The sequence below is a fragment of the Chrysochloris asiatica genome, unplaced genomic scaffold (assembly GCF_000296735.1).
Source record: "Chrysochloris asiatica unplaced genomic scaffold, ChrAsi1.0 scaffold00197, whole genome shotgun sequence".
Classification (NCBI taxonomy): domain Eukaryota; kingdom Metazoa; phylum Chordata; class Mammalia; order Afrosoricida; family Chrysochloridae; genus Chrysochloris; species Chrysochloris asiatica.
The window spans coordinates 332,937-349,697 of NW_006408715.1; the positions used below are offsets into that span (position 1 = coordinate 332,937).

Genomic DNA, 16,761 nt, shown 5'->3' on the forward strand with positions numbered 1-16,761 from the left:
GAAGGGGCTATTGCTCCTCATGTTGTTTAGGGCTTGACACTTTCCTGGCTGCTGCTAGGCAGTGTATGTTTCCTGGGATTAGAGTGACTGGAATTCCACCAGCGGCTGCTCTCCCCCTAGGCGCAGTCAGTAATCAGTCTGTCATCTTTGACCCTGAAGGTAATACTCTGAAGGCAGAGGACGCCTTCTGGATTTTACCTTCAGGGTCCCCTACTCCAGCGCAGGGAGAGATTCGCCGGGATCCCCCAGCCTACCAGGGAGCTTTGGCGGGCCTGAGAAGCTGCCAACACGGCTCCGGCAGCACCCTTCCCAGTGGGGCCCCTGCTTCCCGGCTGGGCAGGTCCAGCCACTGGCCCTGCCCCCGCTTGGCCGGCCACTGGGATTGGCTGGTGAGCGCGCCGCCCCCTCGCACACCATCCTCGCCTGCGGCGGGGAGGGGAGCCAAGCCGGCAGCTGGCCGCCGCCGCCTCTGCAGTGCCTCCTTCCGTGCGCTCCGGCAGGGATAATGGGAGGCCAGGCGGCGGGTCGATGCACCAGAGGAGGCCGGCCGAGGTAGAGCGGACAGGGCGCGCGGGGAAGAGGGGAGCCCGATGCAGGGAGGAGGGGCAGTGTCCTCCTGGACCCCAGGGAGGCTTAAGAAAGGAGAATTGAAAACAAAAACACACAGGAAGGCGGAGAAACCTATCAACAGCGATTCCGGGTGGCAACTGGAGGCAAGAAGATGGTCCCTGCTGCTCTTTCTTTCCAAGACCCCCGCCCCTCCCGTCTCCTTCCTCTTCAGTGGTGGTGGTGGTGGGGTAGCAGAAGGACTTTGCTTCTTTCTTGGTATCAGCCTGGCTTATCAGTCTCTCTGGCTTCTCTTGCAGGTGGAAATAAAGGCTGGTGAAGGAGCCGGGCCGTGGGGACAAGGGGCGGCTGTCAAGGTACCTTGTGTGTGTGTGTGTGTGTGAGAGTGTGAGAATGTGTGCGAGGGAGGGGTGAAGTGTTTGATGGGATTGGATAAAAATAAAGGGTCTTCTATGGTGACCCCTTAATCTCCCACTGTGTGTAACAGCAGCTGAGGGGGAGGGGTGGGGGTGTGGGCGGCCAATGAATTCTCAGGCCTGTGTGGGTTTTGTTTGGATTCTTTTTGCTTTCTCAGCTGGATGGTTTGGGTGCAGTTGGGGTTTTGTTTGTTGAACTGTTTGTTATTATTTTTTGAAAAGACGTGAACCCCATTCCCCACCTGTCTCTGGGAGTCTCTTGAGAATGCCCCTGGCTCTCTTGGTTGGCATCCAATCTGCAGAAATCCCGAGGGGGGGTTGGCGGCGAGTGGCTGGGACTTGCGCTCCTGAGTCTGAAGCTGATAGGGTGTCATTAGTCATGCTGCTGTCACCATGGAGATGGCTGGAGAGGAGGTGGTGGGGGTGAGGATATTTTCGGTAGGGTGGGGGCTGATGCAACATCATGGCTGGGAATCCTGCGGGTGTCTGCTGTACTCTGGGGGCCAGGAAGGGAGTATTACCAGGTGTGTGGGAAGCAAAGAAAGGGGGACTGTGCTGCTCCATGTGGTTGTCTGCGGGTGGGGGCTGACGTATGTGGGGCAGGGGAGAGAAGAGTCCAGTGGAGTATCAGCACCAGCCATTACTCTGAAACCACAGCCATTCCTCTCAGGTAACCAGGAGCCAGGGTCAGTAGGTTTCCTTGGGCTTTGCCCTATTTTAAGGGCTGGGGACCCACTGTGAGTTTAGGATTACTCAGCAGTATCCTAAACTGGCCCAAGGAGAAGAGACAGAGCTGGAGGCAGCTCAGTGTGGCTGCCTCTCAAGTCCAATGTAGAGTAGCTGGTGAAGGAGTGTGAGGACAGGTGGTCATGTCCTGCCCACCTAGAATGGAGGGGACCTGTTCCTGCTCCAGCCCCACCTTTCCCTTCAGCCCCAGGAGTCCTTTGGTAACAGGTAGTTCCAGTAGCTGCTTTGTGTCCCCAGATGCTCCTATTCTTTCCTCCCTGGAAACCCTCCTACAGCTTCCTGGGAAAGCTGTGGAAAGCTCCGCGGAGGTGCTGGAAGTGGCACCCAGTTGCCTCACTGCCTTTTGGGGGGGGGTGCTCTGCTTCCCCAGGGGCTCCTGGGTGAGGCTGCAGGGTGGATGAGGAGGCCAGGGTGGTTCCCTGGCCTCAGTCCACAAGAACTGGAGGCAAGGAAGTGTTTGGGGGAGGGGCAAGAATTTTGCTTCTGGGGGAAGGAGAAAAGCCAGGTGGCATCGGCTTCCCTGGGGAGCTGGGCATGCCTGGGTGATGCTGAGTGTTGTGGGCGATCCCCAGGCTGGGATGAGACTGTGGGAGGCCCCAAGGCAAGTAGAAGGTGGTTGGTATTGGTGAGGCTGTGGGTGTGGAGGAGAGAGCTTGACACAGGTTCCTCTCCAGAGCAGAGCCCTCAGCTTCTACCACCGCTTCCTTGCTTGGCCTCCCACTGCTGACTAGGGGAGCTGTCAGCATGTATGCGCTGTTGTAGGGCTTGGAGTGGAGATCATGGAGTGGACCTGTTTTGCCCCCACCTGGGGAAAAGCAAGCCAAGAGGGTGAGGACAGATGGGCTCAGGGAAGGGACAGCTCCACCTCCTCTGTACCTCCGGCCTCATCAGCCAGAACTTCTCTCTCTGCTGGGAGAAAGGACCGCCGCTGCTGGCAGGTTTGTTTACTCCTGAAAGCACCCCCTCCTGCTGTAGTGGTGACTCTTCCCTGGCAGACCTGCTTCCCTTCAGCTCTTTCCAAGTGTGTGCTCCATTTCTTCCTGCCTGCATTCTGCTAGCCCAGGAGGGAGGGGAGGCGGTTTTCTGCAGTCCTGTGGAGGTTCCCAGGCCCTTAGGGTTGTGGGTATGTGGCTAGGCTACTTGGAAAACCAGTCAGTCTTCCTTTTTCCCCTTCTCAGAGTGGGACCCGAACTGACTTGAGTTTTTAAAGCTCTGAGGTGTGTCTGTGCTTGTTTTATTGTTGAGTTGTCTGTCTGAGAATAGTAGATTTCTCTCTGCCTGACTCCGGCACAGCCAGCAATCACCCAGGTCAAAGTCCCAATTCCTGGGGCCACCTTCCCTCTACACAGTGACCAGTTGGGAGTGGTATCTCCCTATTCTGGGATGGAGCAGCTTCCTTTTCTATCACCAGGTCTTGGTGTAAGAAGAACTATCTGGTGTGTGAACACCTTCTGATCAGACTCTTGAACACCAGATCGTTTTGGTGTCATGGTCTGTGTTCCTTCAGGAAGGGTGCAGGACAGGTGAACCTTAATCATGAAGGCTGTCTAGCAGCCAGTGGGAATATGTACATCTATTCTGTGCTGAGTCCTGCTGGGGTTTCAAGAATATCTATGATGTGTGGCTCTACAGGGAATCCCTGGGGGATTACAAATGGTTAGTGCACTTGGGAGCTAACTGAAAAATTGGAGATTTGTATCCAGAAAGGCATAATGGTATACTTCTGAAAAATCAGCTATTGAAAACCCTGTAGAATATAGTTCTACTCAGTCACACATGCAGTTATCATGAATCAAAATTGATTCAACAGCATCTGGTCTGGGTGTACATGGTGCCTTAGTACAGGGTGTTGCACAGAACTGAGCTTGATAAATGTAAGCTATTTTACTGCCTGGCATGTTAGATGTCTGCCCATGAGATCTCAGGGAACATAGCCTAGCATACACTGTGGCTGCTGACTCTTTCTTGGCATCCTGGACAGGAATAAGTGCCCAGTGCTGAAAGTACCTGCTGCCCTGCTGTTGGGCTCTTACGCTGGCTGCTCCCACACTCTGTCCCTTGGGAACCCTGTTTGGCTGAGGATTTCTGCAAACTATTTTGAGATTTTCTTTTTGTCTCTCTTTTGACACCACAGAAATGCCCCTTTGTCAAGAAGCTCCGATCCTTGACTTTCCTCACTCTGTGACTCACTTCTGTTAGTTCTTTCTTGCTGCCTCTTCCTACTCCCCATCCCTTTGTGAGGTGCCAAGAGGAACCCCTTCTCTCTGAAGTCTGTTTACAAGCAGCAGGGTACTTGGAAGGCTATGGAAGCAGATGAGCGGGCTGAGCTAGAGCATGAGCAGTACCAACCAAGGGAATTTTGGTGGTGGTTAAGGATAGGCTTCCCCCAGTGCCTGGTAAGAACTGGAGTTAGGATCCTAGTGCACAGATCTACCTTCCTTGGTGACCCCAACCTTTTTTGAACGTCATGGGAGAAGATAAGAACTTTGTAAGATAGACTGTGGGTGGGCAGAAGTGAACTGCCCTCCAGGACCACACTGATGACTACTGTAGCGTCTTTACTGGGTTCTCAGAGGAAGGCCTTGGGCACAGGCTCCCTCCAGCTGCTGAAAGACAGTTCTGTTAGAACTGGGCTTTGTGGTCTTGCCAAATCCCTCACATGTGCTGGAGACTATAGCAAATGGTTTGGTTGGCTGGGGTGGTTTGGAGAGGGGAGAAAGGCTTTGGTTTGGCTTAGCTTTTGTCATTTCCAGTTCTTCTCAAATTGGGACTACCAATTCTTAAGTCCTGTTTTCCCCACCATTGACCTCTTGGACTTGTTTCTTCTTACACTTGGGCTCTCGTAATTTGCTGAGGACTCACCCTTGTTCCTGGTGTTGCCTCAGCTTCTGAGAAGGAGACGGCTTCCATTTAGGTTAATTTAGGAAGCTTTGGGTCAGTAAAGGAGCCCTGGTGACTCTGTGGGCTGCTAATCGCAAGGTCAGTGGTTCAAACTCACCAGCCACTTTGCAGGAGAAAGATGAGGCTACTCTTGTAAAGATTTACGGTCTCAGAAAACCCTACATGAGCTGCTATGAGTCAGAATTGATTCGATGGCAGTGTGACTCAATGGCAGTGTGACTCGATGCAGTGGGTGGTGGGGTGGTTGAATAGGGGACAGGTCTGGCTTGGATGATGAAAATCTGTAGATTTTTGTGCTGTCTAGAGCTGTGGCCCCATTCCTAGCTTTTTGTCTTTCAACAATTTACTAAGCATTTACCAAGTCCCAGTACATTACTAAATCCTGAAAGAGGAACTATTATTTGATCCTCAGAAAACCATTTGAAGGAAGAGACTCAGAGACATTAACTAAATGACTAAAGTCATAGCTGTAAGTGGGAAGATCTGCATGGGCAGTTTTTGTTTTTTATGCGGTACACAATTTTGATCTTAATTCTGTGTTTGGGTCTGTGAAATGCGCACATGGCAGACAAAACTCATTCCTCACAGCTGCTCTTTTGTCACTGCCTCAGTGAATCAAGTTCGGGGCACTTTGATTAAGGAAAAGGCAATATACCGGACTTGCTTTTTAATAAGTTAGTTTTCCGGACCTGACAATGAGAGATAAGGGAAGTAGGGTCCAGAAATGGAATAGATGGGAAGGGAACTTAGCTTTGAAAGGAAGATGTTGACCATAGATATGTTGAGTTTGAGACTCAGGTAAAGCTGGGTGGAAATACCGTGCCTGGGAAGCTGACCTGGTACCTGAAATTCTTTCTCATAATGAACGGGTGGATCCTGTTGACCCTTCCAGCGTCAGAAGACATCAACGTGACCCACTGGCTGGAAGATGACGGTGAGAAGTGCAGTTGTCTAGTTTATTTTCCTCTCCATTCCCTACTTCCCACCTGCTCTTTGGTTTTGCCATTAGCTTTGTGGAAGTGATTCAGTGCCCTGGGGCTTCAGTTTCCTCTATAAAATGAAGGAGTTGCATCCAAAAGTTAGTTTTTTCTCAAACTAAATGTGGGAGAGAACCAGCTTTTATTTTCTTGTTTAAATAGCCAAAACATGGCAGATAACTTACCTGGTCCTACCTGGTACAGCTAGTTGGCAGCTCATGCCCCGTGTGACTGCCTTGGAATGCAGCACCATCCTTGCTGTTCTGTGAGCTGCCTAGTGAATTGGGGTCACTGACCCTGTACTCAATCCTGGGTCAGCTTCAGATGGTCTGTGTGTTTCGATAGGAAAGATTGGTGACTATGCCTTGAGAAGCATACTTTTCCACTTTGCTTATGGGTGCAGACAGGCTCTGAATAGATTCTTTGCCTCTTGTTTGGACAAGATTTCTCTACTCTCCTGAATCTTCCGTCTTGGGGATGGAATCACCTCTTGGAAGTCTTTCTAACCCAGAGACTCTCCCCTGAGTACTCTGGAAGGTGTGCTTTCACCTCAGTGTCTGTAGACCTGGATGCCGCTGCCTTCTCTTTCATCGTTGCAGGTCTCAAAGTCTGATGGCAGGGCAGGACTGTGTTTACGTAAACTGCTAGACTTAGAGGAAGAGCCCAGTTAAGGATGAGGCCAGGAATTCTGTAGGTGCTAGAGTGGACACAGGCCCTGCAGGAGACTATAGTGCTATTGCTTCAGGCAGGACACTTTGGATTTTGAGCATTTTCCATTTGGTGGCTTGTAATAACCTAGAGGTGTAGTCATTTTTCTCTGAAAACGGATCCAAAACTCCACACTGGTAATTTGTAAGGACAGACACCTCAGTATCTTTCAATGCATGAATTTGGGCATCTCCCATGTTCTTGTCCCCACTCTAGTCCCCTCTGTCTTGCAAACAGGTTTGTTTTCCTTTCCCCTTCCTTGCTGAGGATCTTTGGCCTATTCACTCGAGATGCTAACATTTAGACAAAAAGTAAAAATACTAATTTTCTTCTATTATAGCTTCTGATTCCGTAGGAAAGTGAGGAGGGAGCTAGGGGTGGGTGTCTACTTTGTACAGAAATATTCCTTAAGAGACAAACGTCCCAAGGACAGTAAGATTAGGGTTTGAGGAAATCTTGGTTACCTCTGAGGCTTGGAACTACTATGCCCTTTGTGATTAAGTAATTGGATTTCTCAACCCTGCCTCCAAGCATTTTCACATGTAATTCTAACCTCTTGGGCTTTTCCAAGGAAACAAAGGCATTGAAAGGGTTTGCAACTTATTCCTGAAAGTGAGCTCCATACTCTGTTGACTGCTTTGCCTGCTCTGTAGCATCCACCTACCACCCCCAGTCTTCCATTCCACCTCCTGGGGTCTTGGGCTAATAGCCCGCAGGTCAGTGCAGGCCTTGGTTGCCCGTCCTGCTGAGCAGATGGAGTTTACAGAAGGAGCTGTTTCCTGCCAGTCTACCTTTCTGTACCTCTGCCCAGGTTCCAGTCACTCTGCAGGAGGGAGGAGAACAGGGAGGTTAGTAACTAACGACAGAGGAGGAGACTCTGGAAGGGGTTTGGGGCTGAGAACTCTGTATGGGTCCTTCTGCTCTTTCTGTACCTCCTCCCCTAAGTTTGACACCGGGGCCAAGTCATTTCTCCGCCAGCTTGGAGAAGTGTAGGTTGGGGTGCATAGGGTTACCACAACCAGGTTCTACTGGACCCAGATTGGGGAGACTCATCTTTGTTATTTGGATTCTTGTTGCCCTGCACCCTGAGCTTGAGGGGAGGAGTACAGACATGGATTTTCCATGCAGTGCTGCAGATTCTCCCCAGCTGATACCCACCATGTTTTTCCTGGCCCTATGGCTCACTCCCCTCTCTTGCCTGTTCTCTTCATTCCAGGACACTCTTTGTGGCCTGAGCCCACCTCCGCTCATGTCCCTAGGCTTTGAGCTCAGTGCCAAGTCCTAGACTGAGCAGAGGGGCCCTCTGAGGACACCACTTTGTGAAGTATAAGCCAAGGACCACTGTGTATCTGAGTCATCCAGGGAATTTGAAAGTGCTGCAGTGCTGCTCAGCCAAGACAGCCATCTGCTGGGATCAGACAGACATGTGGGGTCTGCAGTTTGGGAGAATGGACTCAAGGTGCGAGTGGTATGGGGCCTCAGGGATTAATGCTGAAATCTCCAGGCAGATGGACCATTTGGCATCACCTTCCACTGGCCCTGCCACCTGTCCCGGTGCTTATTTCTTACCTGATGGTTGACCTGTACTCTCATCTCTGCCATGTGGTCTCTCCTCCCATTATTACTTCTCCTTGGCTTCCTAGTTCCAGCTGTGGGTTTTCAGCGGTGTCATTTGGACCCTGGGTGGTGGTAGTTAGGAGTAGTTAGGACTTAGCTCTGGCATTGTGTGGTTTGAGTGGTATGTATTTTAGGGCTGTCCTGGCATATGGTCCAGTGTAATCTCAACTGGGAACCAGAACCCAGGGTGCTGTGTCCAACTGCTGGAGTCCCCCCCAGTCCCCCGCAGATGCTGCCTCCATGTAGAGCATTTCTTCTCACTGGGGCTCACCCTGATGTCTGGGGGAAGTGGGATGTGGAGGAGGTCCTGGGTGGCTGCCAGGGCACTCCAGCCCTAAATGCTTGCCTCCACCCCCACAGCCTCCACCCAGACAGGCAGGGGCCTGTTTCAACTTGCCTAGAGAGCTTCTAGTGGCCAGTCTCTCTGGTTTAACTAGTTTCGTGATTCTCAGCCCAGTTACTTGTTATAGTCATCTGGGGAGTTTTTTTTTTTTTTTTTAAAAAGGAACTATCAGTATCCCAGCCCCAGCCTCTGAAAGTAATGGAACTGGTCTGAAGTAGAGCCTGGTACTGGGCATTTTTGAAAGGAGCTCTGGTAGTGTAGTGGTTACAAATTGGTCTGTGAACCTTAAGGTCAGCAGTTCGAAACTACCAGCTGTTCCACGGGAGAAAGTTGAGGCTTTCTATTCCTGTTAAGATTTATAGCCTTGGAAATGCTGTACAGGGTCGGTATGAGTTGGAACCGACTCCATGGCACATCATGACGATCATGACCAGGTGATTCGAATGCAGCTGATTAAGAGCCATGGCTTATACCCAGTTTGGCTTTCCTCCTGTACCCTGGGTTATGCTGGAATTTCTTCTCATTCTTTGATGAATCTGGAAAACTTAAGGTAATGAGACTAATGAGATAGGACAGATAAAATACTGGATTGAATGTTCTGTTCCATGAGACTGACCCATGAGTACAGATTTATTCAATATATATAGTGGTGGCTGGTGGCTATGGTGCCATGGAGTCGGTTCCAACTCATAGCGACCCTGTACAGGGTTTCCAAGGTTGTAAATCTTTACGAGAGCAGAACGCCTCATCTTTCTCCTGCGGAACAGCTGGTAGTTTTGAACTGCTGACCTTGCGATTCGCAGCCCAACTTGTAACCACTACGCTACCAGAGCTCCTTACACATAGCATACATCCTCATACATACACACAGACACACACGGGAACAGAAAGCCTCAGCTATCTCCTACAGAATGTCTGGCAGGCTCCAAGTGCAGACCTTGTGGTTTGCAGTCTAGTGCTTAGTGTTAACATTTTAATTGAAGTCTAGCATGCATACTGGAAAATGTATACATTATGAGCAGTGTGGTTAATTTTCACAAGGTAAACAAAATAACATGTAGTTAGCTAGCAACTGGGTCAGGAAACGAATACCCCTGCCCTGTGCCTACTTCCCATTGCCCAGGATTTTGATGGCATTTGGGGAGTCAGACCAAGTATAGCAGCATGTGCTAGCTTTGGGTCTCCAAGGACACCTTTACATGCCCATATGGCTGCTCCTGAAACTTACAGGCAACTCACTCCTGTGTGCTCTTGTTGTTAAGTGCCATGGAATCTGTTCCGACCCATAGTGACCCTGTATAGGGTTTCTGAGGAGCAGCTGGTGAGCTTGAACTGCCGACTTGCAGTTCAAATGGCTTTGCAGTCTGGCGCATTAACCCACAGAGCCACACCTGTGTGCTCTACCCACCCATTATTGCCCTTAACTTGATTTCAACTCATAGGCTAGAGTAGAACTCTGCCCCATGGTGTTGCCAAGGCTGTAATCTTTACAGAAGCAGACTGCCACATCTTTCTTCCAAGGAGAGGCTGATGGGTTTGAACTGCCAAGCTTTCAGTTAGCAGCCAAGTGTTTAAACACCTGGGCTGCTTTTCCTCTGTGGCTGGTTCCTCCTTATAAAATGCCTTTTTTATCTTGGCTTTCAGCCTTGCCATACCCCAGTCTTGGGTAAATCCAAAAATCTGTAACTTATTATTGTGTATATATATGTGGTATTTTGTTCTCTCTCTTCTATTTTGTAAATTATATATGCTTTGGAAATTTCAGAAAACAGGAAGAAACAGAAGCAGGTGGAGGGAAACTCACTCATCATTTCACCTTTCAGTTGACTACCATTAGCTGGAGTTTGCTTCAGCCTTTATATGGTGGTGTTTATAAGAATGGAAAGAAACTGTTATATGGTCCACTCTACACTACATAGGAGTCCTGGTATGGTGCTGTGGGTTTTGTATGCTGGACTGCAAGGTCGGTCTGAACCACAAGGTCAGCGGATCAAGCTCACCATCTGCTCCTAGGACATCCTAGACAGGGTCACGATGAGTCAGTATCGACTCAATGGTACTTAACAACAACTACTCTACATAGGAGGAGCCCTGGTGTGGCACTGTGGGCTAATGCATCAGACTGCAAAGATGTTTGAACTTCAAGGTCGGTGGTTCAAGCTCGCCAGCTGCCCCTTGGAAACCCTATACAAGGTCACTATGAGTCGCACTTGACAACAACAACAACCCTACTTACTACATAAAGAAGTGCAGCCATAAAGTGCAGCCATAAGGTGTCCTGGTGTGATGCTGTGGGTAAATGCACCAGACTGCAAAGCCGTTTGAACTGCAAGTTCGGCAGTTCAAGCTCACCATGTGCTCCGAGGAAACCCTACACAGGGTCGCTGTGGATTGGAACTGACTCGATGATACTTAACAACAACAGCACTTTTCATAAGGAGCCCTAGTAGCATAGTGGATTATGACCTGGGCTGTAACCGAAAGGTCAGTAGTTAGAATCTACCGGTCACTCCTTGAGAAAAAAGGATGACTCTTTCTGCTCAGTACAGATTAACAGCCTCAGAAACCTATGCAGGGTCTCTGAGTTGGAATTAACTCTGTGGCACACAACCACCCTCACCTATTGTACATAATAACTAGCCCTGAAGCAAAGTTTTGAGTGTTTACTGTGTGGGGGGCACAAGTTTCATTATTTTCTTACTTAGACCTCATGACAGCTCTGAGGGTTAGGTAGTGGTAGCTCCAGCTGTTAGAGAGGGAAACAGGCTTGTAGCTTAACTTTGAGCTGATGTTTCACTCAGGGTGGAGTCTGATTTGAGGCCAGCAACATCTGACTTCGGAGCTGATGCACACTGCTGCTCCCAGCAACATCTGACTTCAGAGCTGATGCGCACTGCTGCTCTCCTAGGACCATTCTTCCATGTTAAATTCATTTGTTGTTAAGTGCCATTGAGTCCATTCCAACTCATAGCGACCCTTTATAGGGCTTCCAAGGGGTTGCTGGTGGATTTGAACCATTGACCTTGTGGGTCAGATAGACCTTTTGGTTCAGAGCTTATCCTATGGTGCCACACCTGGGCTTTTCAGTTCCCTTAGTATCTGTGACTTTTTCACATTTTTCATTTCTAAGGTTGTATATTGTATGTTCTTTTACTCTACGGAAAAAATATAAGGCTTTCAGCTCCCATAAAGAATTATAGCCTTGGAAATCTTATACAGGGTCACTGTGAGTTGGAATCGAATTGATGCACTTAAAAAGGAGCTCTGGTAGCATAGTGGTTACGAATCGGGCTGCAAACTGCAAGGTCAGCAGTTCGAAGCTACTAGCTGCTCCACGGGACAAAGATATGAGGCTTTCTGCTCCTGTAAAGATTTATAGCCTCACAAACCCTTCACAGGGTGGCTATGAGTTGGAACTGACTCCACGGCACATAACAACAACAACAACAACAAACAACAGTAATGACACTTGAGTTTTTTTCTCTTTTCCATGCTTAGCTTAGGCAAATTTACAATCTTATCAAAGACCAATACAACACATAGATTCATCAGTTTTGTGCTCTATCTTCTAAACCATTAATTTGTGCTTTAGTCTGTACTGTTTTCCTTTTCTCTAAGTTTATTTGGTATGTACTCTCTACATTCTCCACTTGGACCCTTAGAATACTTTTTATATTCTTTGATAACAAAATCATTTAAAAATGGTCTTTTCTCCAAACTCAACTGTGGCCTTGTTCTCTTTAAGTTTTGCTATTTTTGCTTGTGAGTGCTGGAGCTCTTGGGGGTTCTGCCCGGCCCTTCCTCCCAGTAGGCTCCCCTGAGGAGGTCTCAGCACTTAGAACAATGGCAAGGCACTTGACTGCTCTCTTGGCCTTTGTTTCAAAACCCCCAGCTAGGGACCTAGCAATAGTTTACTAGATTAGGAAGTCAGGTACAGTGGAAAATCTGTTTCTTTTTTTTTCTTTCTTTTTCAAACCTAAGCAGAGTAGTTTGAACTTTTGTCTGGGACCAGAAGAAATCCTAAGTCCAAATTGGCGTTTTAGACATCAGGAGCCATGATGTGCAGTGGTTATGTGCTCGGCTGCTAATGGGAAGAAAAGACTTGACAAAGTGCTCCTGTAAAGGTTACAGCCTAGGAAACCTTGTGGGGCAGTTCTACTCTGTACTGTAATGTAGCCATGAGTCAGAATCAACTCCATGGTGCATAACAACAGCAGGCAAGCCTCAACACATTAGTACCAGAGTAAATGAAGCCAGAAGCTAGGGACAGTAAGAAATTTTTTGGCCCAGAGCTCCTTGCCTAGATGAGCTGGCCTATGCTGCAGGTTAGTCTTGATCAGCCTTGCTTCTTTCACCCACTTCTTGGTGTCCTGATGCCATCAACAGTGTCCTCTGTAGTCTGCTCTTGAGAGAACAGGAGGAGAGAGAAGGAGCCTTAGTCCTAGGAAGGCGTGGTGGGAAACACCTGGGAAGAGCCTGCAGCACTCCACAGAAGATCCATTCCTGCACTCTTCCTTGTACAGAAACAACAAAGGATCCACATCGCAATGATACTGGACCCGGGAGAGTGGAGCCCTATGCACTCTAGCCTAAACTTCTTCAGCCAGCAGAGAAACAATTTGGCCAAAATAAAGTAGATGATACAGCATCATGGGGGGTAGTTGGGGGAATTAAATTTTCTTATACTAAATTCTTAGCAGTAAAGGAAAGGGTAAGGTGTTGGCAGAGGGCAGAGAAGGGATGGACTTCGAGTTCAACCTAGAAACCAGTAATAGTGAGGGACAGGCTTTGGGTACTGTATAGAAACCAACAATAGAAGTATTGTTTGTTCTTTTTTTTTTTTTTTCCCCCAAAATGGATTTTGTTGTTGGTAAGTGCCCTCAAGTCAGTTCTGACTTATGGTCACCCTGTATAGTGTTACCAGGGAGCGAATAGTGAGCTTGAACTGCCAACCTTGCAGTTCAAACTGATCTTGCAGTCTAGCACATTAACCCACAGCGCTACACCAGGACTCCTCATAATGGATAAAGTCATTTTTAAAGTCACTTTGGACTTTAAATGAAAATACTTGCCCACTTAAAGAAATCAAATAATATAAAAGCTTATAAATTGGAAACAGAAAGTCTTTGTTTCCTCTCCATCTCAGTATACTTATTACTTGGGTACAATGGGATAAGCAGTGGGCTGCTAACTGCAAGGTTGATGGCTCAAACCCAGCAGCCACTCTGTGGGAGAAAGATGAAGCTGTCTGCTGCTGCAAAAATATATATTCTTGGAACATAGGGTCACTATGAGTTGCAATTAACTTGATATCAGTGGGAAACATGTCCGTATATTTTTCCAGACTTTAGAATGAGTGTAAGAGCTTCACATACTTTTTCACAGAAATGTTTTATGCAATACTTTTTTTGGTAATCTTTTATTCACTTATTAATATATGGAGGACATCTTTCCATGTCATCACATCTGTCTTAGTATTTTAAATGACTGGAGTGTTTCATTTTATTATTTTATTATAGTTTATTTAAGTTGTTTCATATTGATGACCATTTTGCAGTTCCAATCTTTTGTAGTTATGAATGAAGTAGTAATGAACATTTTTGTACATATTTTAAAAATTATACTTGTTCAAGTATTTGAATATGACAAAGTCATAAAAGTAGAATTTTAGTTGATACTGCCAAATTACCCAAATTTCCCAAAAGGTAATTTGATTGTCTGCCAAATTTACTGTCCCACCAACAGCGAATGAGAACTTATTTGATGGGGGAAAATAGCGTCTCATTTTTACATTAATTTCTGCTATTAGTGAAGCAGGGAATGTTTTCAAATTATAGCCATTTTGCAGTGCTTTTGTATATTATGTGCTGTATTCGTTAACAATTTTTAATTAGATTATTATTTGTATTGATCCATAGAGATTCTTAATATATTATTGATATTAACCTTGTTAATTTTTTAAACCTTTTTATTGTGATTTGGGTGAAAGTTTACAGAGCAAATTCGTTTTCCGTTCAACAATTTCATACACATTATGTTTTGCGGCATTGATTGCAGTCCTTTCAACAACACTTTCCACTTTCTTCCTGTGTTTCTTGTTTCCATTCGTCCTTCTTTCTATCCTTTCTTGCTTTTTGAGCTTTCTCCCTGGGCATATGCTGCCCTGTTGATCTCTTGCAGTTGGTTGATGTGAACCTTTCTGGTGGTGTATTCACCTTATTGGCCTGTTTGACTGAAAGTTGAGCTGTAGGGGTGAGGTCAGTTTCAGACTTGAAGGGTGACTAGGGGTCTCACCAATCTCTTTGTCAGATCAGTAACATAGATCTTTTTAATGATTTTGAGTTTTGTTCCACATTTTTCTAACATTCTATACAGGACTCCTTGCTGTGATCTTTTCAGAGTGGTCAGCAGTGTTTTTGTTATATTTTTTGGGGAAAACAAATAATAGTCTAGTTGCTTTTTAGTATGTCTGTCATTCAGGGATTTGATTTTTATGCAGTCAGAACCCATTAATATTTTTATATATGGTATAAGGTAGGGATCTAACTTTTACCAAATAGGAAGCTTATTATCCCCAGTCCATTTATTATTTATAGTTTTATTGGTGGCTTGCAGTTCTAATTTAAGCATATTATAAATACTTTGATCTACTGAGTATGTCTTAAAGTCTCCCTTCAGCTTCAGTGAATAATTTGTCTGATTCTCTCTCAGTGCTAAACTAAATTAACAAGTTTTTGTATTATGTAACATTTTGGTAAAAGTTCCCACTAATTACTCATTTTTTTTTCTCTCCACATTTACTTGGCTTTTCTTTTGCATTCGGTTCTCAACACAATTCCGTGCACTCGTCAAATTCTGTGAAAAATACTGGAATTTCCTTCTGGCATTGCGTGGAATCCAGAGATCATTTTGAGGAGAATAATTATAGATTATTATCTCTAAAATAGATTATTATTATTATCTCTAAATTCCATGCAATTCTCATTCAGGGAATGGGAAGTTTTTGTGTTTCCATTTATTCTATTCTTTCTGTGTATCCATTGACATTTTAATGTTTCCTTCATATGAATCTTGCATATTTCTTATAAAGTTTATTCTAGGCATGCTGTAGTGGTTATTTTTTGCCCCGGTTGTGAATGAGATCTATTTCTGTTACCTCTTTACTGTAGGTACATTAGAAATGCTCCTGTTTTATTTATTTATTTATTTATTTATTTGTTAGCTGCCCTGTGACACTGTCTGATTGATACTGCCCCTCTCTCCTGAAATTCCCAATAGCACATTGCCTGTACTCTGTAGAGGTATTTTAGGCACTTCATATGAGTTTCTGGTGTGTGTGTTGAGGGTGCCTCTCTTAGTCAGTTTGTTGCCCCCAAGTACTGGCACAAAGCCTATTTGTTGTTAAGTGCCATCGGGCTGGTTCTGACCCATAGCAACCCTGTATAGGTTTCCAAGGAGCAACTGGTGGATTTGAACCATGAACCTTGCGGTTAGCAGTCCAGTGCTTTTCTTACAGCACCACACCACGACTCTGGCACAAAGCCTAACAGACAGTAAACCCCTTTAATAAACACGTGTGGAATCCAGTTGAGAGAAACAGTGAGCTTCCCCTGCCTCTTCATTGTGTGACAGTCTGGTCCAACGTGGGGAACCAAGCCTTGAGGCAATGAGTCGATCACTCAGATAGGGTGCCCGCCCAGTTGGCAGAGCAAAATGTCCTGGACTATTTTCCCATATGGAGAATTCATACCTCATAATTACTCTGGAGCCCACAGCCCACCTGTCATTAACCCTCATTAGCACTAGCTAGTAAGACCTGCCTTCTTGTTCCCAAACACCTGAAGGTAGCATAGAATACAGACTAATGTCAAGTTCTGTTTGGAGTTAAGATACAGTTGTCTCCACATCTGATGCTAGGGCATCTCCTTTTTAACAGCAATTTTTTCCCTCCCTTACTGCCTTTCCTCAATCTGTTCTGGGCCCCAAGTGGTTTCAAGATGAAGCTTACTCATACCAGTGTGCTCATGCTTCCCATTGTGTTTGCATTTTACGCTTTTGTTTGTAATTGGGGAATCAACAAGGAGCCTGGCAGTGTTGTGAATTAGGCATGAGTTAAGGCATTGGGCTGTTAACCCCAAGGTCAGAAGTTCTCTGTAGGAGAAAGTTGAGGCTGACTGCTCCTGTAAAGATACAGCCTCAGAAACCTTAAGGTATCTATGAATGCCTGCTGCTTTCCCTCTTGGGGGGTCTTTGCAGAACCTCAGGTCCCAGCTTGGTGTCTACTGTCTCGAGAACTGGGGTAGAAATGGAGATGTGTATTTGCCCCCATCAAGGGTCCAAGACCCATGAGCCAAGGGACCCTTTAGCCCTGAGACGTGAGACTACAGACTAGAAGCTGGGAGATCCCCTGCCTTTGTGGTTTGGGGATTCAGAATTTCTGCCTCTTGACCTGCATAAAAAGAAGGGAGGGAAGAATCCTCTTGGC

The 16,761-nt window shown here is 46.5% G+C and overlaps 1 protein-coding gene across 1 annotated transcript in view; it reads left to right on the forward strand.

Moving 5' to 3' along the window:
* TET3 (tet methylcytosine dioxygenase 3) overlaps window positions 1-16,761 on the forward strand; it is a 161,295-nt gene that overhangs the window by 17,818 nt on the left and 126,716 nt on the right. The window contains exon 2 of the mRNA XM_006872404.1: window positions 867-923. Within this exon, the coding sequence (XP_006872466.1) occupies window positions 867-923 (57 nt within the window). The remainder of the gene's footprint in view (window positions 1-866; window positions 924-16,761) is intronic.